At 33.2% G+C, this 27484-nt stretch overlaps 1 protein-coding gene across 1 annotated transcript in view; it reads right to left on the bottom strand.

Annotated features, from left to right (window-relative positions):
- The window catches only part of IARS2 (isoleucyl-tRNA synthetase 2, mitochondrial), a 52403-nt gene extending 24919 nt beyond the window's left edge, over positions 1-27484 (bottom strand). The window contains exons 1-12 of the mRNA XM_003767719.4: positions 27161-27484; positions 23211-23333; positions 15023-15182; positions 13142-13290; positions 13012-13061; positions 12609-12718; positions 12015-12105; positions 11181-11296; positions 9730-9899; positions 8161-8251; positions 7316-7467; positions 3194-3354 (exon numbers count right to left, since the gene is read on the bottom strand). Coding sequence (XP_003767767.1) covers positions 3194-3354; positions 7316-7467; positions 8161-8251; positions 9730-9899; positions 11181-11296; positions 12015-12105; positions 12609-12718; positions 13012-13061; positions 13142-13290; positions 15023-15182; positions 23211-23333; positions 27161-27403 — 1616 coding nt within the window. The 5' untranslated portion in view covers positions 27404-27484. The remainder of the gene's footprint in view (positions 1-3193; positions 3355-7315; positions 7468-8160; positions 8252-9729; positions 9900-11180; positions 11297-12014; positions 12106-12608; positions 12719-13011; positions 13062-13141; positions 13291-15022; positions 15183-23210; positions 23334-27160) is intronic.

Below are 27484 nucleotides of genomic sequence, written 5' to 3'. Positions count from 1 at the left end.
TGGAAAATATAGAAATATTTAACAGTTTAACTTTAAATATCAAATCATTATATACTCCTTTCAAATACAGTGTCCCTTTTTTTAATGTTACCTTGTTAAAATAACCTACAAAAAAGTTTCATATCTATATGATATGCTATATCAAAATGCATAATTATAATCTTAGAAAGATACTATACCTATGTAAAAAGAAAAACTCAAGATATCATACCAAATATAAAATGCAAATGATCAGAAAGTAGATTTCATGATTGAAATAATTTTTTTATTATTTTATCTGTACCAATCATTAAATTTAGGACATGGATCTAAATCTAGTTTTTCTTCTATTTAAAGATTTGATACGTATCCAGACAGGCAATTTCCCAGTTTTATGTTGTCCAAATATTAAAAAGAAAAATCATTCATGTAGAGAAAATCGGGATTATCAAATATAACAATAATTCCAATAGAGTACTGTTATTCCTGATGGGCACTGTCATACTATTGTATAAAGAAGAGACTCATTTGGCTTCACACAATTAATTTAGGTACAAGAAGATAGGGGACAGGGAAAGGGGTTGGTGTTGGGAAATAAGAGACAAGAAAATTACTCAATTTGTTTTCTAAAATGTATTTCATGTAAATAAAAGATGAATATCAAGCAACATTTTTCCCTTTCTGAAGGCAAGTGTTATAGTAATGAAGAAGGAACTACTGCCATCAGTAAGAAATAGCATACAGGAAAATGACCTATGAATTAACAGAAAGTATACTTTAAGTTTGTCATTTCCATAGGCCAATGTATATCTGTGCTACTTCAAAACTATAAACCTATGAGTTATCACACAATTTAAAGGCAGCTACAGCATAAAAAATAAATAAAATTAATTCTTAACCATTAATAAAAGAATACTGGTAACCAAAGGAAATTCACTTGAATTTTTCAGACTTTAATAAAAGTTTTCATTTGTTTCACCTTTATGATGCTCATTTTAATGAGCCCACACTCCTTATCAGAAGGAATGGACTGAAAAATGTCTACTTGCTCATTTTATTTACACTTAAGCTTCTTTTACATGGAAACATTCAGAAAACATTTTCCTAATAATAGTGATGAAAAAATAAACATGTCTACAAGCTATGCTTAAGTTTTCTGGTAAAGTACTTATATAAAAATATATCTGGGTTCAAATTTCGTATCTTACATTTACTACTTGGGATCTTAGTTAAGTCCCTTAAAACTCTTTGAGCTCTGATTTCCTCATTTTTAAAATGAAAGGATGGGACCAGACAGTATCTGTGGTATTAGATCATAGACCATAGATTCAGTGATGATTATATTTGGGTGGGACATTGACTTTTGCACCTCCTTTCTCTAGGTGGCACAATTATACCACAAGGGAGTAACAATATAAAATGTTTCAAAAAAGAAAACTAAAATAAAAAGAGCAGTACTTTCACAGAGAATATAAGAAATTCTTAAGAATGATATAAATAAGTTTGGCATACTTGTTTTCATATAAATAAGCAAACACTAAGCTAGAAAAAAATAAAGTTATTGATTTGTAAGTTTTTACAAGTAGTAATAGCAATATCAGGTCAAAGTAGCTAAGTGGTGATGCAATGGAAAGAATACTTGGCATGGAGTCAGGAAGATTCACCTTCCTAAATTCAAATCTGGCTTCAGACATTTACTAGCTGTGTGTCCCTGGACAAGTCACTTAACCCTATTTGTCTCAGTTTCCTCATCTGTAAAATGAGCTGGAGAAAGAAATATCAAACTACTCTATTATCTTTGCCAACAAAAAAATCTCAACAGATTTAAAATTACCATGCACCAAAATTAAACATTATGCCATATTATCATGATACATCTTTTCTTCTATACTTTCTGTAAACTAAAAAATATTTTATAATCATTTGAGTTTATTCTTAGCAGTGAGAGGTAACATGATATAGTGGTAATAATGCTGATCCTGGAATTAGAAGAGACATAATACTAGATATATGACCACAGGCAACTTATTTAACTTCTTGTTCCAGGCAAAATGTTGACCCTTAATTAGCACCAACTGATTCAAATTGACTTTTTAAAGACTCTTACAATAAAACAGAAAAAAAGGCTGAGAGAATAATTATAAGCAAGGAGGAAATACAAATGCTTTTTGCTGCCATGATTTACTGAGAAAATCCCAAAGTTAACCAAAAAGTTATTGAAACACTGAACTCATCAAAGTTGCAGGACATAAAAGAAATCCACCTATCATCAGATTCTTTTATACTTCCAACCCCTTAAACACACACAACTAGAAAGAAAAATTTTGTTCAAATTAATTAAATTTAACTTGCAATGAATTCACTAAGTAGGGAGGATGGAAGAATAAAGCAATCATTGAAAAAATAAGTCTGAAAACTACAAAATGACAGCAACTGTATGGAAGATCTTAAAACCAGCTCCATGGGCCAGATCTATTAAGTAATCACCAAACCAAACCACCTACTTCCACCAAACCCCTAATTTGCTAAAAAGGAGAATGTAGCTACTCACTTTACTAGCTCCAGTGAGTTAATATTCTCCCCAATCCCACCGAGGTATTTTGTTGTCAATAATATATTATTAAAAATCTCAAGGATTCAGGTAATCAAGAGTGTTTCTTTTTCCCAAAATTGTTGGAGACCTCAGATCTAGTTTCCAAAATTCCTTCAGTTATCTATAATCTAAAATCAACTCCTCAATTCTCATTGGAAAATAACAAGTTACTTTTTTCAAGTTATAATCAACAGAAAAAGTTACCTCATCTAATTATAAATTTTAAGAACCTCACTTTTTATACCAATTCCTCATCAATTTCAAGTAGGGGTTCCAGAAATTTAGAATCATGGACAGATAAACTAAGGTGAAAGGAAAAGAATAATAGAAAAGGGAAAAAGCTAGAATAGTATGGTGTTATTCCCTAAATAGAAATGGGTAGTTGCTATCTATATATTTATTCCTACAGCAGAAGTATCTGGCTTTAGGAAAAAATAATTGTTTACCAAATAATGAAAGAAGAAAATTTTGATAAAATTTTATCTAGAGAACAAAGTATACATTCTATAATTTATTCCAAAAAACATAAAAACAAAGATCAGTGAAGCTGAGATATTTTTCCATTTTTGAAAAATTTTTAACTTACTAAAATTTTATAAAACATACAGAAAAAGTTTCTACCTGTTGATCAAGACTTCATCTTTTGTCTTATGATGGAACACAGGAATTGGAACACCCCAAACCCTTTGCCTTGAGATACACCAATATGGTCTTCTCTCTGTCATATCCACCATACTGTTCATTGTTGACGCAGGAATAAATTTCACCTTTTTTAATGATTCCTGCAATAAGTTTACAAATGTATTTTTAAAACTGGGGTACTGATGTTATGCTAAGAAAAAATTATATAAAATTAATAAAAGAAACTAAAAATCTTTTCATGTATTTACTGGAGGAACCCATTAAGTGATAATCCAGGGCAGATAAAAAGTATTTATCAAAGATCATAACAACAGATTAGGATTAGAACTACCAAACTTCATTAATAACAAAATTAATTGCATCTATGTTTCAATCATAAAAAACAAATTAGCATCTTATGATTAAAGGTTATGAACATTTTTCAAAACAACAATTGTAAATTAACAATTATATGAAATAATAATTTAAATCACTATTACTAAAAAAAAAAGTTTCATCTCAGAAAATTCAAGGATATCACAAAGAGGAAGAATAGTCAATTCTGAGTAGGATTATGGAGAGATACATTAAAGAACTTTTGTGGGGCTGAGAATGGTACAACCACTGTGAAAAGTAATTTGGAATTATGCAAAGAGAATGACTAACATATCTATAGCTTCTTACACAGAAATTTCATTGCTAAGCATATATCCGAAGAAAGTCAAAAGACAAAAACAAAAGTTCCATGAACATTTACAGCATCTATTTTTTTCATAGTAGCAAACATATGGAAATAAATTAGAAGTCCACCAACTGGGGAAGAGCTAAACAAATTATGATACATGAATATAATGAAATATAACTATGTAGTAAAATGACGAATATGACAGACACAAAAGCATGGAAACTTTTTAAGAACTGATTACAACAAAGTAAGCAGAACTAGGAAAACAATATGCAGAATGACAAGAATGTAAAGGGGAAAAAAAAACCAATGGAATAAGTGATTGCTGATAAAATTATAATGACAAAGCTTGAGGAAGCTGAAGAAGATATATGAGAAGGCACCTCTTCATCTTTCCTTCTTTGAAGAAGCAGGAAAATATGGGTATGGAACATTACATAGACAATTTTATTTTATTTTATTTAATATGTTGGTTAGTTGTACTCAACTGTTTTCCTCTCCCTATTCTATTTTTAAAAATAGAGGCTAGCTATGTAGGAAGAAAAGGGATATAGTGAAAAATGTATATGACATAAAAATAAAATATACCTATAAAAATTTATGAAAAGCAAGTAGAAAACAAATGAGTATATCTTAAAGAAGTATTTCAGAACCTAAAGCTATCAGTTCACTTGATATCTTAAAGAAAGCATTTTTTACCCTTTATATATGGATACTTCTGTCTAGTGGAAACTATAGATCACGTCTCAAAATGTTTTTTGTTTTTTTTTTAAATTGAGAACTGGAATATGTTTCAATTAGAGATTGGTAAAAATAAAGTTGTAATTTCCCCACCAAGTTCAAAAACACATGAAACTTCTCCATGGATCTGTAAGGGAATTATAAAAGGACTAAGAATTACTGTGTTTTTATATATATATATATATATGACTAAAATCTCCTGTGTTTTATATACATACATATATATATGTAGATGCAAATAACGTTTTGTAAGAATTTCTCTTTTGGTATAAAACAGGGAAACTTTTATTTTATGCAACCTACAGGACAAATGTTGAGTTTAGCTGTTAAAAAACACTCGTGTTCAACTGTAGTACCCCAAAATGGCAATGCTATCCAAGTAGTTCTGTGATCTTTTACTTTGAAGTTTTTTTCTTTGGTTATAACACTAAACTATTATACTTTTTATTATTTGTGGTACTTGCTATTTTTTGGTTTCCTCCAATAAATTTGAAAAATATGTGGAACATTTTATACTTGTCTCAAGAAAAATTTCAATGTCTTTTAAAAAAAAAAATGTATGTGGCTTTCAAATAATTTTTTAAAACATGAGTTGATTGCCTCCAGTTAGGAAAAAAATGTTCTCCGTCCCTACTTTAAGTTTACATATCTGTGAAAGGATGAATGATAAGGACCCATATTATAATGATTGTTTAATATAACAATAGATTCCATTTACACTACATTCCTAATTTGAGACTAACCTTTTAACCAAATTCAGGTGGGATCATGCTAAGTCAAAGACGCTCAAATCCCTAAAACCAAAAGGAGATCAAAACAATAATGGGGAATTGGCCAACAGTAGTAATAGGGTCTCTTTTCTATAGTACCCAAAACACAGAGTGTTTTAAACTAACCTTCAAATTAATCTACATATTCAAAGTTGAATAATATATAGGGTTAGAAATGCCAAGTCCAATTTCAATATAGCATTCCAATTCAAAACTTTTCAGAGTACAACTACTAAAATGCTCTATGAAAAGCTAAAAGACTTAAATGAAAGACTTAGATTTTCTAATCAATACAATGGTACAACACAATCTGAAAGGACTTATGATGAAAAATGCTATCCAGCTTCAGAGATACAACTAGTGAACTCCAAGTGCAAAGTGAAGCATATTTTTTTCAGTTTATTTTTTCATGTATATGTGTATGTGTGTATATATGTATGCATGCACATGTTTTCCAACATGGCTAATATGGAAACATGTTTTACATGAGTTCACGTGTATAATTACTATATCGCTTGCCTTTTTAATAAGTGGGGGAGGGGTTGGAAGGAGGGAAAGTATTTGGGATTCAACATATTTTAAAACAAATGCTAAAAACATAATAAAAGATTTTAGAAATGAAATGCTTCATAAAAATGTTTCTAACATGATTAAAAACATGATTTACTTCATGAATTCAAAAATATTATTTAATTACAATAAAAATTCATTTTTCCAAAGCATAGAATTCCAAGTTGAATGATTAAGATAATAATTATTATTGTGAACGAATCCAACCAGTCTGGAGAGCAATCTGGAATTATGCCCAAAAAGTTATCATACTGTGCATACCCTTTGACCCAGCAGTGTTTCTATTGGGCTTATACCCCAAGGAGATACTAAAGAAGGGAAAGGGACCTGTATGTGCCAAAATGTTTGTGGCAGCCCTGTTTGTAGTGGCTAGAAACTGGAAAATGAATGGATGCCCATCAATTGGAGAATGGTTGGGTAAATTGTAGTATATGTTATGGAATATTATTGTTCTGTAAGAAATGACCAGCAGGATGAATAGAGAGGCTTGGAGAGATTTACATGAACTGATGCTAAGTGAAATGAGCAGAACCAAGAGATCATTATATATGTCAACAACAATACTGTATGAAGATGTATTCTGATGGAAGTGGATTTCTTTGACAAAGAGATCTAATTCAGTTTCAATTGATCAATGATGGACAGAAGCAGCTACACCCAAAGAAAAAACACTGGGAAATGAATGTAAACTGTTTGCATTTTTGTTTTTCTTTCCATGTTATTTTTTACCTTCTCAATCCAATTCTCCCTGTGCAACAAGAAAACTGTTTGGTTCTGCACACATATATTGTATCTAGGATATACTACGACATATTCAACATGTATAGGACTGCTTGCCATCTAGGGGAGGGGGTGGAGGGTGGGAGGGAAAAATCGGAACAGAAGTGAGTACAAGGGATAATGTTGTAAAAAAAATTATCCTGGCATGGGTTATGTCAATAAAAAGTTATTATAATTAAAAAAAAAGATAATAATTATTAAATAAAGGAAATATAGTTTTAAACTTTTTTTTTAAAAAACCCAGCTACTTTTGTAGAGATTCTTATTATCATTTAATGTAACAGTGTATATGTATTTAGTAGCATAATGTGAGTCAAAAGATTAAGATTATACATTTCACAATTCATTAGCTAGCAGTGCAGCCTTGCCCATATCACATAACCTCCGTGGCCATGTTTTATTTATCATTCATAAAATAAAAGATGATCTTTAAGATCTTACTAAGCTTTAAAAGTCATAGATTTTATAATCCTATGAATATAAGCAAATATAAGGGAAATATGTTTCTCCAAAGATTGTAAATGTATGTAAGTCGGGGAGAGGAGTTATCCTATATTTATAGGAAAAATGATTTACCTTGGCTGTAGCTGTCATATTTCCTATCTTTACAAACCACTGCTTGCTAGAGCGAATTATCACTGGTTTCTTTGTCCTCCAGTCATAGGGATAACTATGTGTAATATCCTCTTCTTTTAGCAAATTCTTTGTAGATTGAAGCATCTTTATCACTAATAAAAAAAAAGGGGGGGGGGGAGAGAAGGGAACTCTTAGAAGAAGGTACATAGCAGTTGAAAACCTTCTAAGTACAATCCCAAAAATCATTCAACAGAATAAAGTCTGGGCTAAAAGTTGCTATCAATGAAGACATCTACTACCATGGGAAAAAATTAATCTGTAGAACTCCTGGTAGAAAACGGGTCAGTCACTCTTTCAAAAGAAAAGAGTGAAAAGTCTGGGCAGGGAATAAGTTTAACAACTATTATTCCACATAATGGCAGATGCCTCTTCAGTTGAAAGCAAAGTGGAAAAATCAAGTGACTATATAGAACCATAAGAACCAGAGCCACATCACAATATCACCCTATAAAGTCTTTTGGAATCCTAGAAACACCCAAATTTATTCTTGATTCAAGGAGAGTAGTTTCATTATAAATTCACTCTTCCATGAATCTACAAGTCACACAGACTGGTGAATGAAACATTGCTACTAATTAGAATCAGTTAAAAACACAAATAAGTATACCATCTGGCAAAATAAATTAAGCTAAGCCACTTAAAGTTTTGCTTTCGTCACGAGTCACCTTGAGTTGACAGAACTCTAAAGACTAGAAGAAAAGAGACACAGAGATGCTATTGCTCCTGCTAGCCACAGAATGTGCCTGGATGACAAGAGGAGGAAATACTGAGGAGGAAATACTGACCAGTATCAGTTCCTTCCTCAAGGGCGTTCTTGTTCTCAAGTTCGCTTCCTGCAGCTTCTGTGAAATTCCCATCTTCATCCACCAAACAATCCTAGGAAGTTCATTTTAGTCAATTAAAACAAAATGTTAAGAGACATCATCTTGTTGAGACATTCAGTAACGTAAACAAGGAATTGATAATTAGATCTGATAATAACCAATTCTTGCTCTATGATGAAAATTTGGATACATTTTAGTTCTAATGTAGCAGGAATTTTCTTAAGTTTCTTAAGTTTAATAGCAAAAGCTATCACAATGTTTCAGTTCACATAATAAAATGTCAGAATCACAAATCATAAAGGAATACTTTTCTTTCTGACTTAAGCAATAAACATTTATAACACTTAAAAACCATCTTCATTCTAAAAAGCACTAACTGGAAGTGCCCTTAAAGTATTAAAATAGCTGAAGCAGGTTTCTTCTTAAGATAATTTTGTTAACTTTTAATTTGTTTATAGTGCCTTGGGAAGTAACAAAACTATATTCTTTTTCCAATACTCATTCTATTTATCACCATCTTAACTAATGAAACTCCTTTAAAGCCAGCTGGTATACCTGAAAATAGGACCAGAAAACCTCCGTTCAAATGACACTGCCTATATGCCCTGAATCAATTCACTCAACCCTTCCAGGCCTGTTTCCTTATCTGTCAAAGAAAGAGGTTAGACAAGAACCTCTTCTACTTGTGACAATTATTTCAAAAAATTTGAAGGGACCTCAGAAGCCATCTAGGCCAATCCACACTTGATCAGAATCCATTCTACAGGGTTGCCAAAAAGTGATCCCACACCTTCCTCTTAAAGAGCTACGAAAAGAGGAAATTATTAACTTTTATGGAGCAAAGGAACTCTAAAAAGACATTGGAATTGTAATGCAAATACAGAAGTCTGAAGATGAAGTCTGTCATTCATCTCCTGAGAGGTGAGGAACTTAAAATGCAAAAGAAACTTATGTTTTCAGTCATGGCCAATATGAGAATCTGTTTTTACTAAATTATAAATATTTATGATAAAGTTTTTCATTATTTATTTTATTTTTGTTTGTTTTTGTTTAAAGAGAGAATGGGAGGAATCAATTATAAATATAAAATTTATTTCTTTTTAATAAATGAAAGCTCCTCAAATACCAAAAAAAAAAAAAAAAAAAGGGGGTTAGATTAGATGGTTTGTGAAGTTGCTTCCAGATCTGTGATCTTTAACTCTAGGACCTTTCACAATAAGTCCCCAAAAGCAAGATTTTACTATATAATTTCAAATTTAACAAATCCTAATTTTTACAGATTTCACTTAGAGCTAAAAAGAACTGCAGATCATTCAGTTCCATCCTCACATCTTCTGATTTAGAAAATGAAAACCAAAGAAGGGAAGTACAAGTACTAATTTTTTAAAAAGTGGGAATGGATAAAAAAGAATAAAACACAAAATGATCCGAATAAATTACATTAATTCGATAAAAGCAATAACTAGTCTTCCTCAGCCCTCCTTCTTCCAAAGGAAAAAAAAAAGAGAGAGAGAGAACAAGGAATGCTACCATGGGCAGCTCATGCCTGGAAGCCACAATGTAATCTTCCATCCCGTGAGCTGGGGCAATATGAACCATGCCTGTGCCTTTGGACAAATTTACATGTTGGGCAGGTAAGAGTGGGGAAACTCTGTCAGCAATTATAGGATGAACACAAGATCCATTTTCCAAATCAGCTCCTAAAAGGAAAAAAAATAATAAATATTAAAAAATTATATTCAGATGTTTTGATTTCTCTTCCCAGTGGATCCAACCCTAAACTCTTTGAGAAAAGAGTTTTATGTCAATACTTATATCCCCAATGCCTGTCACAGTACATGGAAGGCATTTAATATATGTTTGTTACTTTGAATTGGATGCAAGACTAGGGGAATAGCACATGAGTTAGAGGAACAGCATATTGCTGATAACAAGTTTCCTGGTATATGAATATTGTATCACCACCTAAGAAAAGCACACCAAATTGGTTCAATATGAATCCTGGTCCATACTCAAGGATCTGTGAGAAAGCAGGGTACCTGTACTATAGAAAATTAACTCAAAAGATTAGGTCTATAATCCAACATGAGCTTTCCTGATTTTAGTGCCTGAATTTATCTAAATATTTTTAAAAGTTATTTATATCTATTACTTGCACCACACTTCCTGGGTTAATAAATTCTATATGCCTATTCTGTCATGTTTTAAACATTACTTTAAACTTTATAAGTTTAACTTATGTCAGATTACTTGCTGTCTTAGAGTGGGGGGGAAGAGGGAGAAAAATTCAGAACACAAGGTTTTGCAAAAGTGAATGTTGAAAACTCTCTGCATGCATTTGGAAAAATAAAATGTTATAAAAAACATTACTTTATAAAAATCGGGGTATGGTAGGGAGAATGGAAAAAAAAAAAAAAGAACAAAGCATACTTTTAATTATCCAGTTCTTTGGCAAGTTAATATAACAATGTCCAAAAATTGATGGTATTCTTTTCTTTTCACTCATCTTCATAATTCTTAATGATTTTTAGCTGTCTTTTTGGACACTGGTTGGAAGCTGTTTTTGGTATACTTTCTAGAATTCATACATTTTCTTCACCATCAAAATTTTGACTCTCAAAAATGTAATTTCTCCTTAAATGTATTAAACAAATTTTAGGAGTATATATGTGTGTGTGTATGAATGTGTATTCAGCAGTGTGTACACATATGTAGGTTATGTATTATTATGTAGATATTTTAAGAAACTCCATCAGTTATGCAAAATAGGCATAACTTTTGCTTATTTTATATTTCTATATTTTACACACATCTAATGCTTGTTCTTTTAAATTTCACCCCCCCATCCTTAAAAGCCAAACTCCTAGAAGAGAAAGATAATGTCTACCATTTTTGAAAAAGTAGAAAGCAAAGCACTACATTCAAATCAATGCTTTATATAACTGATAAATATGATGTTCCAATTATTTATTAATCTTTACCTAAAAATGTTGAAATAACTTCAAATTCTGTTCCCAAAACGGTAGCCACAGATGATACTTTTTCAGCAGCCAGTATATAAAACTCTCCTGAATTCGTACATTTGACAATGGAATAGCTAAAGTGAAATATTAGAAGCTTATTACTGGTGATAAAACAAGAAGTCATTGATATATCTATGCTTATCATACTAGAACCAACTGAAAGAGCAATTCTTAGAAAGAGTCTAGACAAGATATTACTTTCTAATCTTTCCCTAACATAAAGTTGCACTGCTGCGTAGCTTGTCACAGGAGAGAATCCTAGCCTCAGAGCCAGGATAATTAGGGCCCAAGCCTGGATTTGACACAGTGGCTACGTGATCCCAGGAAGTCACATAACCTCTCAGTTTTCCAGGCCAGAGGTGTTAAATTCCCAGAAGCAGGGGTTACTATTCAGTACATAAGAATCCCTGTGGGCCACTTATTGACTTAGTTTTAAAATGTAAGGTTATCTATGTTTTCTTGCATTTTTATTTTATTAAATATTTACCAATTCCATTGTAATCTACATAAAGTACCTCATGCTCTAGGCTAATCCTTCAAGATTCAAAGTTTCTGTGGAAGTGAACTCCTATAACTAATAAAATCACAGGTCCAGTCCTTTCTCTATCCCCTCCCAATAACATTTTTCAAAAGATATAGCTAAGAAGAAACCTTACAACTTTATAAAAAACTAAATAAACTTAATGAAGGTTGTCTTGTCCCCGGGATAGTAGTATCCACTAGCTTTTAAGATTTTTGATATTAAATGTGTTACCATCAACTATGGATAAAACAAAGCGTCCCCACACATACTTAGATTCTGGCATATAACAGACAGCCTGATTGGCTGGAATAGTCCAAGGCTGTGTTGTCCAGATTATTGCACTGACAGGCGATGAACCTTCTGTAGTAGAGACAGAAATGTGTTATGAGTGGCCCAATAAATGGCATTCTATATTCCTACTATATAAAGGATACATTGCTAGGTACTTGAAGTGTTGAAGGAAAGAGAAGACAATTAGGAAATAGGATAATTCCTGTCCCAAAAGAGCTTATAATAAAAAATATATGTATATATATATATATATTTGTACAAATAAATCTAGAAAGTACGACCAGATGAATTACATATAAAATGTTTAAGATTTCAGTTCCAGATGACAGAAAAAAGTCATGAAAGATGGGTAAGATTTCTACTGCACAAGTGGCAGGGGACTGAGGGAAAGGACTGGGGGGAGAGGGAAGGGGGGAAGGAGAGGAGAGGAGAGAATGTAGAGATATTCTAGGCATATGGAAAAAACATGAATTAAAGAAGGTAAAGACAAGAAAAAAAAATCACAGGTTGTAGTAAGGGAACAGCAAATAATCCGATGCCATCTGTAACAGAAGAACCCCATTATATCTTACCTAAGACAGAGGCCAGCAAGGGAGGAGGTTTCAAGAGCGGGAACTTGGCATATATAGAGTGACTGACATGCTTAGGATTATATTCAAGTTCAGCTTCAGCCAATGCAGTCCTAAATTTTTTTGCAAGATTAACAAATGAATGCTTTTAAAAAATATGTATAGTTTCATTTATTGTTTAACTATTACTCAATTACATTAAACATTTTTAACACATTAAAAAATGTTGAGTTTCAAATTCTCTTCCTTCTGCCCTTCCCACCCCTATCCATGGTGAAGGCAAACAATATAATATTGATTATACATGTGAAGTCAATGCAAAACATATCTGTAGTACCCATATTAACAAATGAATGCTTTGAATTCACTCAAAATTCCCCTTTAATAGCCCACTGGTTAAACTTACCTTGCTGAAGGAGACCAAAATACAGGTTTATAAGCTCTATATATCAAATCCTGTGAAAGATAAAATTATATTAAAACAGTATTTTTGTAATACACATTTTAAAATGTTTTAAAAGTATTCATAAAAATACCTTAGTATACATTTGATAGAACATTTTAAGTTGTTGGGCCTCATACTTTTTATCAAATGTATAGTAGCAATTATCCCAGTCTGCCATTATACCCCAACGAATAAATGCAGATTTCTGTTTTTCAATAGCTGCTTCTGCAAATGCTCTGGCTGAAAAAGATAACACATTCTTTAAAAAAATTCAATCAAGTTTTAAAAAACTATGTTAAGTATATGTTCTCCAAAATGTCAAAGATTACATACTGTCAGCACAGTTACATGTTAATACAGATCTGATTTGTAAAACAGAATTGTGACACTGAAATCACAGGCCACAAAACATTTAGCACAGAAAAGCAGGGTAAAAAGGAAGATAAATAATTTCTACAGGGTGTTTCCCTTCCTTCTTATGGCTTCTTGTAAGTTTTTACAAAATGGCATTTCAATATACATAATGAAAGAATTATGATAAATGATTTAAATCCTTATCTTTGAAAAGGATTATTCTTTGCAAGAAAGGGGGAAAAAAAATCACAATAATCACTAACAATATAATTTTATAAGAGGTTGTTTTTTATTTTTGCTTACTCCCCATATAAGCAAGAGATTTCATCTATTTTTTCAGAAGGAAGAAGAATGTGAAAGAGTTTAATTTTAAATTTTAAACTTGCTTTTCGTTTAAATCAGAAATACAACTAATGACTGAAATAAGAAGTTCATGCAACTAGAAGAAAGGGCTAAATATAAATAACACAGTTATATACAGGTTTTTTAATTCCTTCTTTCAATATCCAACAGTTAAAAGTTTCTCATTAGATCCAACAGCTCTAATTCAGTAAGGCCATACTTTCGGGAAAACAACACATTTTACAAAAATCAGTTTTTTGGGTAGGGAAAAACAAAATTTTGCCTGACAGATTTCACTGTACTATAGATTGGGGGGAGGGGGAGGGGCGCCGAGGAGGGAAGGGAGAGAGGGGAAACTATAGTTTAAAACTGAGGCCCAGAAAAATTTAGAAAATGCACTTTTAGATTATTGCATATATAGTCAGTTTGTCATAACCTTTGTTTTGAAAGTTTACATTTATTCCAACATAACTGATATATGAGGGAACTGGAATTATTAATTTGCTTTTGCTGAACTTCAGTGAGAATGCAGAAAAGTGTACCACTTCAAATTCACAAGTTGCAAATCTTCCTATAACTATTTTCACAAGCAAACTTTAGGATTTGTCCAAAGTAAAATAGCATATTTTTTTAAAAGTATCTTCTTAGTAGTAAAAAGTTATAGGCAAAGGAAGACTGATCTGCAACTGCTTTCTCCATTCTCCTCACAAAGGTCATTCCATTGTAGAGTTGTGCCTGAGGCAGATCTCTCAAAGCTGTCAACTGTACCAGAGGAACTGAGACATAAGGTTAAGTACTAGCCCAAAGCCTAAAGCTTTGGTACAGCTACAATTAAATTCAGTACTTATATATTTCTTAATCATTTCATAAATCTAAATCTGGTGCTGCTTTTTAAATTCCTATATTCTTAAATGTATTACTAACAAAATTTATTCATTTTTTTCCTACTAGCCCTATGATTTTTATTGTATAATTCTGCAGAGAATGCAGTAATTTATTAGAAATGTATGTGACATTTATAGAAGTGATTGTACCTAAAGACATGATCAATATGATGCAGGATTTGTTTTGCTGAACTTTTCCATCTTTTTTTAAGCTCTATTACATGGCAGAGTTGGCTAGATGGGAGAATAGAAAGAAGTAAATTAACATATTAAGGTGATATGAAAATAGAAAACATCTATAAAAATAGAGTAATTTTTTTAATTGGAAAGAAATTGATAAGTTTGATCAAGAATCTTTGTCATTATTTAAAAGCATAAGACAGATAATTTACCTGTCTTTCTAATTTCCATTGGTGAAAGATTCTGAGCTTTTTCTCCAAGTTCTGAAAGTGCTTTTAATTCAATGGGCAATCCATGACAATCCCAACCTGGCACAAAATGCACCTTTGCACCTCTCATCATCTGAAATCGATTAGTTATATCTTTCAAGATCTATTTAAAAAAAAAAAAAGGAAAAAAATATGAGCTCCACATATATGTAAATATACCTACTGTTTAAATCTTTATGTAATATATTTAAATTTATAATTATAGATATAAAAATGTGTATACATTTTACAATTTAATCAAAGAAACAGGAAAATAAGTTTGTATATCAATACTTCAAATATCTATGATCTTATCCACATAGCAACACCTTCTATAATGCAGATGTAAACCTACAGCCAGAACTTGAATCATATGCAACATTGTCTATACCACAGCTTGTGCTCAACTAATCCATCCTTCAAGACCTCAAGACCAGTTTTGTTCTATGATGTAATAAAGAAATGTTGTTATGATATAGAAAAATGGAGAGAATTCATGATTTTATTGATAACCAGTTATGAAAAATTCTTATCTACAATGCCCATCAGCACCACTGTGTGCTGATATTTTGATACATTGCTAGGCCTATATTCAAAAGAAATCAAAGAAAATAGAAAAAGATCTTTATATAAAAAAGTATTTATAGCAGTTCTTTTGATGATAGTGAAAATGTGGATACTTAGGGAACATCCATTAATAGAAGCACAGTCAAATAAGTTATGGTATATGAAGATGATTAAGTAAGTATAAGAAATAAGGAAATAGATGATTTCAAAAAAAGACATGGAAAGACTCGAAATGATGCCAAGAGTAAACACAATCAGAACAATTTATTGTTGTAATATTGTAAAAATAAACACTTTTAAGGATCTTTATAAAATGGTGAAAAATGAAATGAATAGATTAAGAGACTAATTTATACTCTAAAAACATCACAAAAACAATTCTAAAAGTTGTAAGAACTATAATTGATACAATGACTATTCATGAATCGAGAACAGAGGTGCCAAACATTCCAGTGGTTGGTAGCATGCTATTCCCTATACTCCATAGTGTGCCAGAATCAGATTAAAATGTAATTTCTATATGATTTTTATATGTTGATATACAAATAAAAAAGAAATATATAAATATGTGTTTTTCTAAGTCAATATGAAGTCCATAGATTCTTATTCTTTATGTGGTTTGAAAGCCCCTATTTCTATTTTAAGTTTGACATCATGATTCTAGAGGACCAATGATGAAACATGCTATTCATTACAAAGAATTAGGGGGCAGTTAGATGATATAGCAGATAGAGTACAGGTCCAGAGGACTTGAGTTCAAATTTGCCCTCAGGCACTGGGCACTTATTAGCAGATGACCCTAGGCAAGTCCCAACCCCAAAAGTCTCACCAAAAAACAAACAACAACATTACAGAAGGTGACAGATTTACAGTGCAGAAAGATACATACATAGTTTTATATAATTATATATGGAAATTTTTCTTTAGATGTGTATGTTTATTTGGGGGGATGGGAGAATAGTTGGGGTTAAGTAATTTACCCTATATCATCCAGTTAGAAAGTATCTGAAGTCACATTTGAATTCAGGTCTTCCTGATTCCAGGACTGGTGCTTTATACAATGTGCCACCTAGCTGCCACCATTCATATTCATTTTTTTTAAATTTGGGTTTTCCCCCCTGCCAATGGGTAGAGTTAGGAGAAAAAATAGAGGGGTACAGATTTAGTCTCAGACAAAATACACACCAGCTGTGTGACCCTGGGCAAATTATTCAATCACAATTGCCTTGCCAAAAAATAAAAATTTGTTAATTTTTTTCAAAAGAGAAGAGGGGAGGGTCCACATATGTGAAATGCATGAGCTCAGATGAGGTCAATGTTTTATTAGGTTTATTTGTTTCACTTTGTCATAAGAGACCTTTCATGAAGTAGGAAAAACCTATAATGTAAAAACTAATCATATCAATAATAACAAAAAAATCTCCTATCCATAGCTTATGAAGTCTCCAGTTCTGATTCTGGTAAGCTCACTTTAATTTGCTGGCATTTTTTCACTCAGGGTTGCTATTAGGATGCAATACCTGTTAATTTCTCTTTCAGGTCTAGTGGATTTCTTATTATCCATGAGCAAATACTCATTCCATGTATCAATAATGAGTGGATTTATCTTCACAAAAATTTTTGTACAATTTTTTTGTGTTTTGACCAACAGGTTAGGATACCTGCCTGCTTTGGTAAGCAGATGAGGGTTGGGTTAGGTGAAATAGACAAATTTTTAGACCCCCTTTTTTAGTCCCTTCCTCCTACCAAGATCAGTGCAAGTCCTTAAAAGAGTACAATCTATTGAATCCCTGCTTTTACCATCGATGCTTCAGTCCAGTGAGTAGGTCACCCCTATGGCCTTGGCCACCTTGAGCAAGGCTGTGACTATAGGTCCTTGTGTACATATATCAGCTATGTCATCACTTGCCTACTGGCACAGATCTATTAAAATGATTAAACAGTAAATGGTAAAATTACCATGATTGATATCATTAGCCTCACTCTCTCTTCCACAGTCTGTTCCACAGACAAAAATCAAGACAATTGTCAAAGGCTTAAGATGCAGAGGATGACCTTGGAGCCTTCAATGTCTAACCAAACTCTAAGAGTTCCGATACCAGCTTCCACTCCTTTTATGGCTCTTTGGAACAAGTTGCTCACATCTATCTATTCCACCAGAGAAATCTTCATCTGCTTGAGATTGACTCTTGTAACTCACCAATGGGTTTGAGGTCTATTGTTTGCCCTCAAACTGGTTTAGCCTATCTGCTTGGATAACTGCAGTTATCCTGGAGTATGGCCTCTGCATGCTATAGCTCCTTGAAGCTGGGTGAGCTGGGTGGCAGTTGGACACCAAAGACAGAAAGCAGTCCTGGGCTTGGCAGCCATCACACTGAAGGTACTAGTCTTCCCTGAACATACAACCCAGAACATGGTGTAAGGATTGGTCTAAACCTAATTTCTGTCCAAGTGTTTTCCAGGAAGCAGTTTTTTTTTTTTTTTAATCAAATAGAGATTTCTTTTCCTAACTAATGTATGCTTTCTAGTTTGTTGAATATTGGGTTACAAGTTCCACTGTTTCTGATTTACCCTTATCTATATTGTTTCACTGATTTACTTTTCTATTTTTTAACCAATACTAAATGCTTTTTTTTTTTTTTTTTTTAATTTAATAGCCTTTAATTTACAGGATATATACATGGGTAACTTTACAGCATTAACAATTGCCAAACCTCTTGTTCCAATTTTTCACCTCTTACCCCCCCCACCCCCCCCCAGATGGCAGGATGACCAGTAGATGTTAAATATATTAAAATATAAATTAGATACACAATAAGTATACATGACCAAAACGTTATTTTGCTGTACAAAAAGAATCAGACTCTGAAATATTGTACAATTAGCTTGTGAAGGAAATCAAAAATGCAGGTGTGCATAAATATAGGGATTGGGAATTCAATGTAATGGTTTTTAGTCATCTCCCAGAGTTCTTTTTCTGGGCATAGCTAGTTCAGTTCATTACTGCTCCATTAGAAATGATTTGGTTGATCTCGTTGCTGAGGATGGCCTGGTCCATCAGAACTGGTCATCATATAGTATTGTTGTTGAAGTATATAATGATCTCCTGGTCCTGCTCATTTCACTCAGCATCAGTTCGTGTAAGTCTCTCCAGGCCTTTCTGAAATCATCCTGTTGGTCATTTCTTACAGAACAGTAATATTCCATAATATTCATATACCACAATTTATTCAGCCATTCTCCAACTGATGGACATCCATTCAGTTTCCAGTTTCTAGCCACTACAAAAAGGGCTGCCACAAACATTCGTGCACATACAGGTCCCTTTCCCTTCTTTATAATCTCTTTGGGATATAATCCCAGTAGTAACACTGCTGGATCAAAGGGTATGCACAGTTTGATAACTTTTTGAGCATAGTTCCAAACTACTCTCCAAAATGGTTGGATTCGTTCACAACTCCACCAACAATGAATCAATGTCCCAGTTTTCCCACATCCCCTCCAACAATCATCATTATTTTTTCCTGTCATCTTAGCCAATCTGACAGGTGTGTAGTGGTATCTTAGAGTTGTCTTAATTTGCATTTCTCTGATTAATAATGACTTGGAGCATCTTTTCATATGACTAGAAATAGTTTCAATTTCTTCATCTGAGAATTGTCTGTTCATATCCTTTGACCATTTTTCAATTGGAGAATGGCTTGATTTTTTATAAATTAGAGTTAATTCTCTATATATTTTGGAAATGAGGCCTTTATCAGAACCTTTGACTGTAAAAATATTTTCCCAGTTTATTGCTTCCCTTCTAATCTTGTCTGCATTAGTTTTGTTTGTACAAAAACTTTTCAGTTTGGTATAATCGAAATTTTCTATTTTGTGATCAGTAATGATCTCTAGTTCTGCTTTGGTCATAAAGACCTTCCCCTTCCACAGGTCTGAGAGGTAAACTATCCTATGTTCCTCTAATTTATTAATAATTTCATTCTTTATGCCTAGGTCATGAACCCATTTTGACCTTATCTTGGTGTACGGCGTTAAGTATGGATCAATGCCTAGTTTCTGCCATATTAGTTTCCAATTTTCCCAGCAATTTTTATCAAACAGTAAGTTCTTATCCCAAAAGCTGGGATCTTTGGGTTTGTCAAAGACTAGGTTGCTATATTTGTTGACTGTTTTATCCCTTGAACCTAATCTATTCCACTGATCAACTAATCTATTCCTTAGCCAATACCAAATAGTTTTGGTAACTGCTGCTCTATAATATAATTTTAGATCTGGTACAGCTAAGCCACCATCATTTGATTTTTTTTTCATTAATTCCCTTGAAATTCTTGACCTTTTGTTTTTCCATATGAACTTTGTTGTTATTTTTTCTAGGTCATTAAAATAGTTTTTTGGGAGTCTGATTGGTATAGCGCTAAATAAATAGATTAGTTTAGGTAATATTGTCATCTTTATTATATTTGCTCGCCCTATCCAAGAGCATTTAATATTTTTCCAATTGGTTAGATCAGACTTACTAAATGCTTTTTAATGAGTGCTGCTTTATAGAATAATCTGAGGTATGAAAAGTGCTATTCCTTTTTAATTTCCTCTTGATATTCTAGATTGTTTTGTTTCTCCAAATCAATTTTATAATTCTTGCATCAAAATCTAAAATGACTTCCTTTGATAGTTTGATTGGTATAAAGTAATAATAATTTCTTCCAGATACCTTTTCTTACTATCAATTCCTTCCTATCTCATCAATAGAAGTGATATACACAAATGAACCAATTCTATCCCATCCTTGTAAGCAGCTCTGCTCGCTCTATTATTATTAGAAAAAGGATTACTAATTAAGAGCATTTATTACAAAATACTGTAAGTTAGGTATTGTGGTAAGTGCTGGGAATACAAATACAAGCAAAAGGAAAGTCAGTCCTTGCCCTCAAGAGTTTACATTCTATTGCGGGGCGGGGAGGGAGAGAGACAAATGACAATACAACAAAGGAGCTGAAGCCAGGGTAGGGAGGAATGGAGAAAGGTACCATGAGAAACTCTGAAGGGTTAGGAACTAAGCTTAGTTAGAAATAAGTATGGTTATCAGAGATATTTCCTCAAATGAAGTGAATCATTCAGATAGGAAATCTCTAATGGGAAGAAACAACAGAGATGGAGGTGTCTCCAGTGTAGGAATATAGTTGGGAGTCAAGGTGGCAAAGTCCTAAGAGTCAGAAATTCATTCATTTCACTTCTACCTTCTCATTAATCTTTAATCTCTACCTGTCTACTGGCTGCTTTCCTCTTGCATACAAAAAAATTCTCATTTTTTAATGTTCATCCTTGTTATACATCATCCTATATCTTCTTTTCATGTTGCAATTCCTTGAGGAAATCATCTACAACTTGTACTTTCCACTTCTCTTCTTAGATCTAGCTCGGACATCATCATTCCACATAAACTGCTTTCTCCAAAGTCACCAATTATTTCTGCACTGCAAATCCAAAGGCCTTCTCTCAACACTTATTCTCTTTGACTTCTTTGCAGTCACTGTTGATTATTCTCTCCCACTTGATACTCTTACTCTTCTCTCTAGCAGGACATTCTCTTTCCTGGTTTTCCTCCTATCTTGCTCACCACTCTTTCTTGGTATTTTTTTTTTTTTGCTGGATCCTCATCCACAGTGTTCCCTACTATAACCCTAGGTGTTCTCCAAGGTTCTTTCCTGGGTCTTTTTCTCTTTTCCCTGTATACATATCACTAGGTGATCTCATTAGTCCCCCAGGTATGTCTAACGCTGATTTCAACTCTACCTATTTTTCTCTACCTTCTCTGCTGACTTGTGGTTGGGAATTTCCAACTGCCCTTCAGATACTTTTAAATGGAAAATAGGTGCAGTACTTACATCTATCCCCTATTATCCTCATTATGAAATTTTAACAAAAAATTCTAACAAGAACATAGTTATGTAGGAGACTGACCATAATGAATATAAGGTGAAATTGTTAACAGTTGTGTCTTTTAAAAACACAGCTCACCTTATATTCTTAGAAGTGAAACACTGAGAATCATGGTGTCATGAGCCCCTGGCACAATCAAGTGCAGCATCCCTTTGTGATTGTTGCTGAAAAGGAAATCAGTTAGTATTGATTATTTTGATTTATTTTTAATCTGATTATAGGATTAAGCTCTCTTCTTTAGAAAAAACTAAGCCCAACTAACACAGTCTATTGAGTCTAGGTTACTTATAGATTTAGTGAATAGATCAACCAATATTCTTTATCATATAAAAACAGATAATTTAGAGCCCAATTTCTTAAACTGAGGTTCGCAACCCTATGTGGGGTTTCATAATTGAATGTAGGGACCATGAATAAGTAAATGTTTGATTTCTATACTTATTTTATTTCCTATGTGCCCAGGGTCATGTAAAAATTTCTTTGGTAAAAAAGAGTCATGAGTAGAAAAAGCTAATGAAGCTCTGATTTAGAGAAATAAAATAATCATAGACTTATAAGGCTTTTTTTTAAAGGCTAAGTCCCCCATTTCTGGAAGCTATAGTAAATGGGGTTAACCAAAAGTTAAGTTAAAGTAAGTTTCCCCTTCTGGCAACTGGTAGGATCAGATTGATTGCTGTCTTATCAACCACCAACTACATATGCCTCTTTTCCAGTCAGTTTCCTTTTCTCCTGGATTCCCTCTTCCTCTTTTTGAAAAATTTGTGGGATCCCTTTAAAGTAGCATTTCTGACTATACTTCTAAAACAAGGATTTCTGTGGTAGAGTGAAGAAAGCCTGGGAGGAACTAATTAGTCAGATGGCCTGCCCTATCCAACTGAATGTTCAAAACAAGTTTCTGTAATTTTTTTTTTTTTTTGTATCCCTCTTTCTGTTATAAAATAACACTTCGTGTCTCTGACATTTGAGGAGTCAAATAACCTGGAACTATATGCAAATGCTAGCTTTGTAAATTAAATCACAAAATGCTCAGTCTATAATTTCTTTTTATTTCAGACAATTAACATTGATATTGCCAGCAACTGTGAAAAAAAGCACGTTACTCCCTGCAGGCAAAAAAGTACCTATACCAAACACATTATAAATAATAGAAGAGAAGAGTGAGAGGAAGTGAATGATATTGAAATATACTACCATAGTATAATGGAAGACATCACCAGGTCTGAAACTAAAGGATCTATATTCTAGTCATGGACTTTTTCCATATATAGCTATTTGAAAAGGGAGAAGACACATTGTATCTTTAGGTCTCCATTTCTTCTGTCAAAGGAGATCCTTTTAACTTTGACATCTTAAAATTTAGATTTACTTATGTTTTAAAATTTCCACCAAATGTTTTTGCTTCTAAAGAGCCCATATTCAAAACTTTTCCAAACTGGTACAACCTACCTAAGCTTGTGCTTTCCTAGAACAGGTTCTGAAAGCACCAGGATTTCCCCACAATATAATGAGGCATCAAAGTACGACTTTAGGATACATAACTATAACATATCTTTGTTGAGTTGAAAAATATTTTTCAGGGGAAAGAACATGAAAAATTTTTGCAGTACATAAGATTGATAAATAAATTGAAAATTATAAATACCTTATTTAAGGCATGACCAACATGGGCTTCCCCATTAGCATATGGTGGTCCATCATGAAGACAAAAATTTTCCCTTACATTTCTTTTTTCTTGCCATGAATAAAGTTTTGAAAATCCACATTTCTGTAAAGACAGAAGAAAATACATTGTATACACTTAATATATGAACAACTCACTTTACTTTAAATAAATTCTTAATAAAATAATAAACAATTTGGTGCCAGCTTAAAAATATATAACAGTGGTTATATTGAAATTTTTGTAGTCATTATTTATATTATCATACTTCATTTTCAATCAGTTTATATATATCTATGTTTCTCTATATTCATCATAATCGCTTTCATATAACATGGGAAAATTCCAATATATTTATGTCCTATGATTTGTTTAATCATTCCCCAACTGTTGGGAATCTACTTTGTTTCCAGTTATTTTGCTACAACAAAAAGTGCTACTCTTATGTTTTTGTTTAAACTTTTCTTTTTTGTCAATGATTTTTCTTAGGGTATACGTCTAACACTGATAAGTATGTATTGTTATTTACATAATTCCAAACTCAATTACTGAATTACTGACAAATTTGCAGGTCCATTAGCAATGCATTAAGCATGAAATCTTCCTATATGCCCTAGCCCTACAACATTCATGGTTTTCATGTTTTGTCATTTTGCTGAGCTGATTTTCAAACCTGTTCAATCAAAATTCTTTTATCTTTTACAATTATCTTTATTCCTTAACTGGTTAAGAATTTATTTCCTACCCATACAACATTCATGGTTTTCATGTTTTGTCATTTTGCTGATTTTCAAACTTGTTCAATCAAAATTCTTTTATCTTTTACAATTATCTTTATTCCTTAACTGGTTAAGAATTTATTTCCTACCCATAGATATGAAAAGTGTAAGATCTGCTTCTTTTTTCATTTTTTAATGGTATGATCTTTAATATTCATGTCATGTCTAATTTAAAATTTATTCTAGAATATAATTTAAGTCGGTAGTCTAAGCTTAATTTCTGCCAAACTTCTTTACAGTTTTCCTAGAAATATTTACGAACAGGGAATTCTTTGCTAGATAATTTATGTTTGAGTGTTTATCACTTAGGTTTTTGGGTTCAGTAATTTCTGATTCTTCTTTATGAGAATGTTCAATTAAGCTACTTTTCTATGTTTTAATTAGAATCAAATAGTTTTAAGGATTCTGCCTAATTTGAGGTATAAAATTGCTATCCCTCCTTAAGTTCTTTTTTTATTCATTATTTTGATATTCTAGAACTTTTGGTTCTTAAAATTAACTCTGTTATCATTTTGTAGAGCTATGTAGTTTTGGTGATCTGCTTAATATAGTAACACATCTGTAAATTAACTTTGATAGCATGGTCATTTAGTTAAATTATCATAATCAAGCTTATGAGTGTTTATTAGTCTTCTACTTATTTAAGCTATACTCCAAAGAACTCAAAGATAAAGGAAAAGGTTGTATTAAAAAAATTCTATTTGATTATGCATGTATGTATAATTTATACAAAAAATATTTACAGCTCTTTAATAGCAGCCAAAAATTTGGAAACTAAGGGATAGTTCTATTGGAGAATGGCTAAACAAACCTATGGTACATGAATGTTTAAAAAAAAAATCACTATTCTATTAGTAATAACAAAATTGAAAATTTCAAAAGAAAAGTGAGAAGACTCATACAAGTCCAAAAGAATGAAAATGAAACAGGCTAATCCCTTTCTGGAAGTAAGTCCAAGCAAACACTTTTTAGACATGGGTAATGTGGCAATTTGTTTCTCTATACAACAACTAGATATTGAGAACATTCCTTTTCAGGGAGGGGAAAAAGTGTAGTGGAAGGGACACTAATTTTTTTAACGCTTAAATGAAAAATAATTTTAACAATCAAATGAAATCTTATGTCTGACCAACTGCTCAAAAATAGCTCCATTTAAAAGATAATTACTATATATTCCATAAAATAGTGTAACAAACACATTTCTTGTAACAGAAAAAAAATAAAATGGATAACTGAAATCCATTCTTAATTATAGTAATAACAAAATAATTCATGAAAAAGAAATCCTGGTGTTTCCTTTCACTGTCTGTAAAGCTTTAGGAAGCTTTACTTCACCTTTATAGGTTATCAACTTTCTTCTGAAATCAGGGAACTGGACTAGATGACTTGTTAGGGCCTTCTTAGGTCCAAACCTATGACAGTCTTGGCTGCCTTACTGGATGTTCTCCAAATTATTTAATGTCAATATGGAAAGGGAGTGTCCAAATTAATGGAATTTTGTTGTATCCTTTCCCTTAAACTTAAAGTACTAGAAAAAGCTAAGTACACTTACTGACTCCATTTTCTTTCCTCCCATTCAATATTCACAACCCTGCAATTTCATATGCTTAACATGTTGTTTTCTCCAAAGATATTAATGATCTCTAAATTTGTCAAATCTGAAGGATTTTTTGGAGTCCTCACCATGCTTAACCTCTCTGCTGCACCTATTGTACTTTAAAACTCTGGGTTTTAATGACTCACAGTCTTAAACTGGTGGTATGTCCCAAGATTATTCTGGACCCTCCTTTCTTGCTTCAAACTCTTGTATGTTCACCTAATAAAGATCAGTCTCAAATAATTGTTCTGGAACATCTCTGTAGGATATTCTGTAGGTACCTTAAATCAACTTTTCCCCCAAACCCTCTTTTTTTATCAAACATTCCTATTTCTGTGGAAGGCATTACAGTCCACATCCACAGCCTCAACAAAAACTTCATTAAAGCTTAGTTCCCCCACTCCATATATTCACCTGCCAAGTCCCATATATCTTTGCTATCCAATTGCTTCTCTCTATTTACCCAGCCCTCTTGGCTGGACTATCGTAATACCTTTCTCACTGATCTTTTTGCCTTAAGTTTCTTCCCAAAGGTAGCAAACAATCTATGTTACAAACTGTGTTTCAGCTTCCCCAATGGGTATAACATAATCTACCCCTCAGAGATTTATTGTGAGGATAAAATGAGTTAGTGACTATTGCAAATCTTGAAGAACTTTGTAAACACTAGCTTTCATAACAATCTTATAAAATATTATACAGTTGTTTTGATGTAACTAATTACTTTATGTATTTAAAAATACCATTTGCAGAAAGGGTCCCTAGGTTTCACCAAACTTCTAAAGGGGTCTAACCATACTGGATGGCAAAGTCATATTCCAAATATCCCTAACTTCCCCCCTCACCATCCAGTTTCCTACACATCACTATCAGACAATCCTAGGAGCTCAGGCAACACTCCCTGAAATAATCCCAGTTCTGCTTCTAAAGGATCCCACAGGAGATTTTTATTGAAGAAATAATACTATGATAATCATTAACTGCTGACCATTTGGAAAAATTGCATATATATATATATTACCTAAGTGGTGTACCTAGGTGGTACAGTAGGTAAGAGATGCCCAGTGGAATGGCCGGGAGATGAGCTCAAATTCGACCTCTGACACGCATGTCCCTGGCAAGTCAATTATATTCAGTTTACCTCAGTTTGAATAGTTGGGAGTCAGATTAGAGAGAGTTTCTAGAATTATAAGGATCCGATTTCAAATCTGATCTCAGACTTATGAACTGGGCAAGTCAATTTACCCTCTTTGCCTCAGTCTCCTCATCTGTAAAATGGGCTGGAGAAGACAATGGTGAACCACTGCAGTATCAGAAAAACCCAAATGGGGTCATGGAGAGCGTTTGAACCGTTCAGCACAGTTGCTTCACTTAATAATAGCACCGACATCCCAGAGCAGCAACGAGAACCACACGGGATCATAGTGGCAACGGGCAAAGTCAAGTTAAACCCGCAGGAAGCTCAGAGAAGTTAGGCGACTGACCCGCGCCTACGGAGACCGCCGCAGAAGCCCCGCCCCCTCCCCGACCACGCCCCCCCGGGTGGGGCCGCCCACCTGCTGGATCTCCAGCTCCATGTCCGTCTGCTGACGGCCCACCAGCTTCATGGGCATGCTAGTCTTCGGCAGCAGCACCGTCTGGCGGTGAGGGCTGGCCTTCGCAGGGGTCTGTTGGTCGTGGGCCCCATTGACCGACTTGGCCCTCCGTAAGAAGCTCGTCGTCTTTGTCCCCCGCCATCCCGGTCCCCACTGAGGGCGGCGCAGCGCGCCCAGGCTTCCCGTGCTCAACCTCCAAAGCATGGCGAGGATGTCCGCGCGCGACAGGCGCAAGGCTCCCGCTGTCCAGAGGAGCTGTGCTGCCCCGCCCCTGACGCTCCCAAG

Source organism: Sarcophilus harrisii, chromosome 4, assembly GCF_902635505.1.
Source record: "Sarcophilus harrisii chromosome 4, mSarHar1.11, whole genome shotgun sequence".
NCBI lineage: Eukaryota > Metazoa > Chordata > Mammalia > Dasyuromorphia > Dasyuridae > Sarcophilus > Sarcophilus harrisii.
This window is presented reverse-complemented; position numbering and strand designations above follow the sequence as displayed.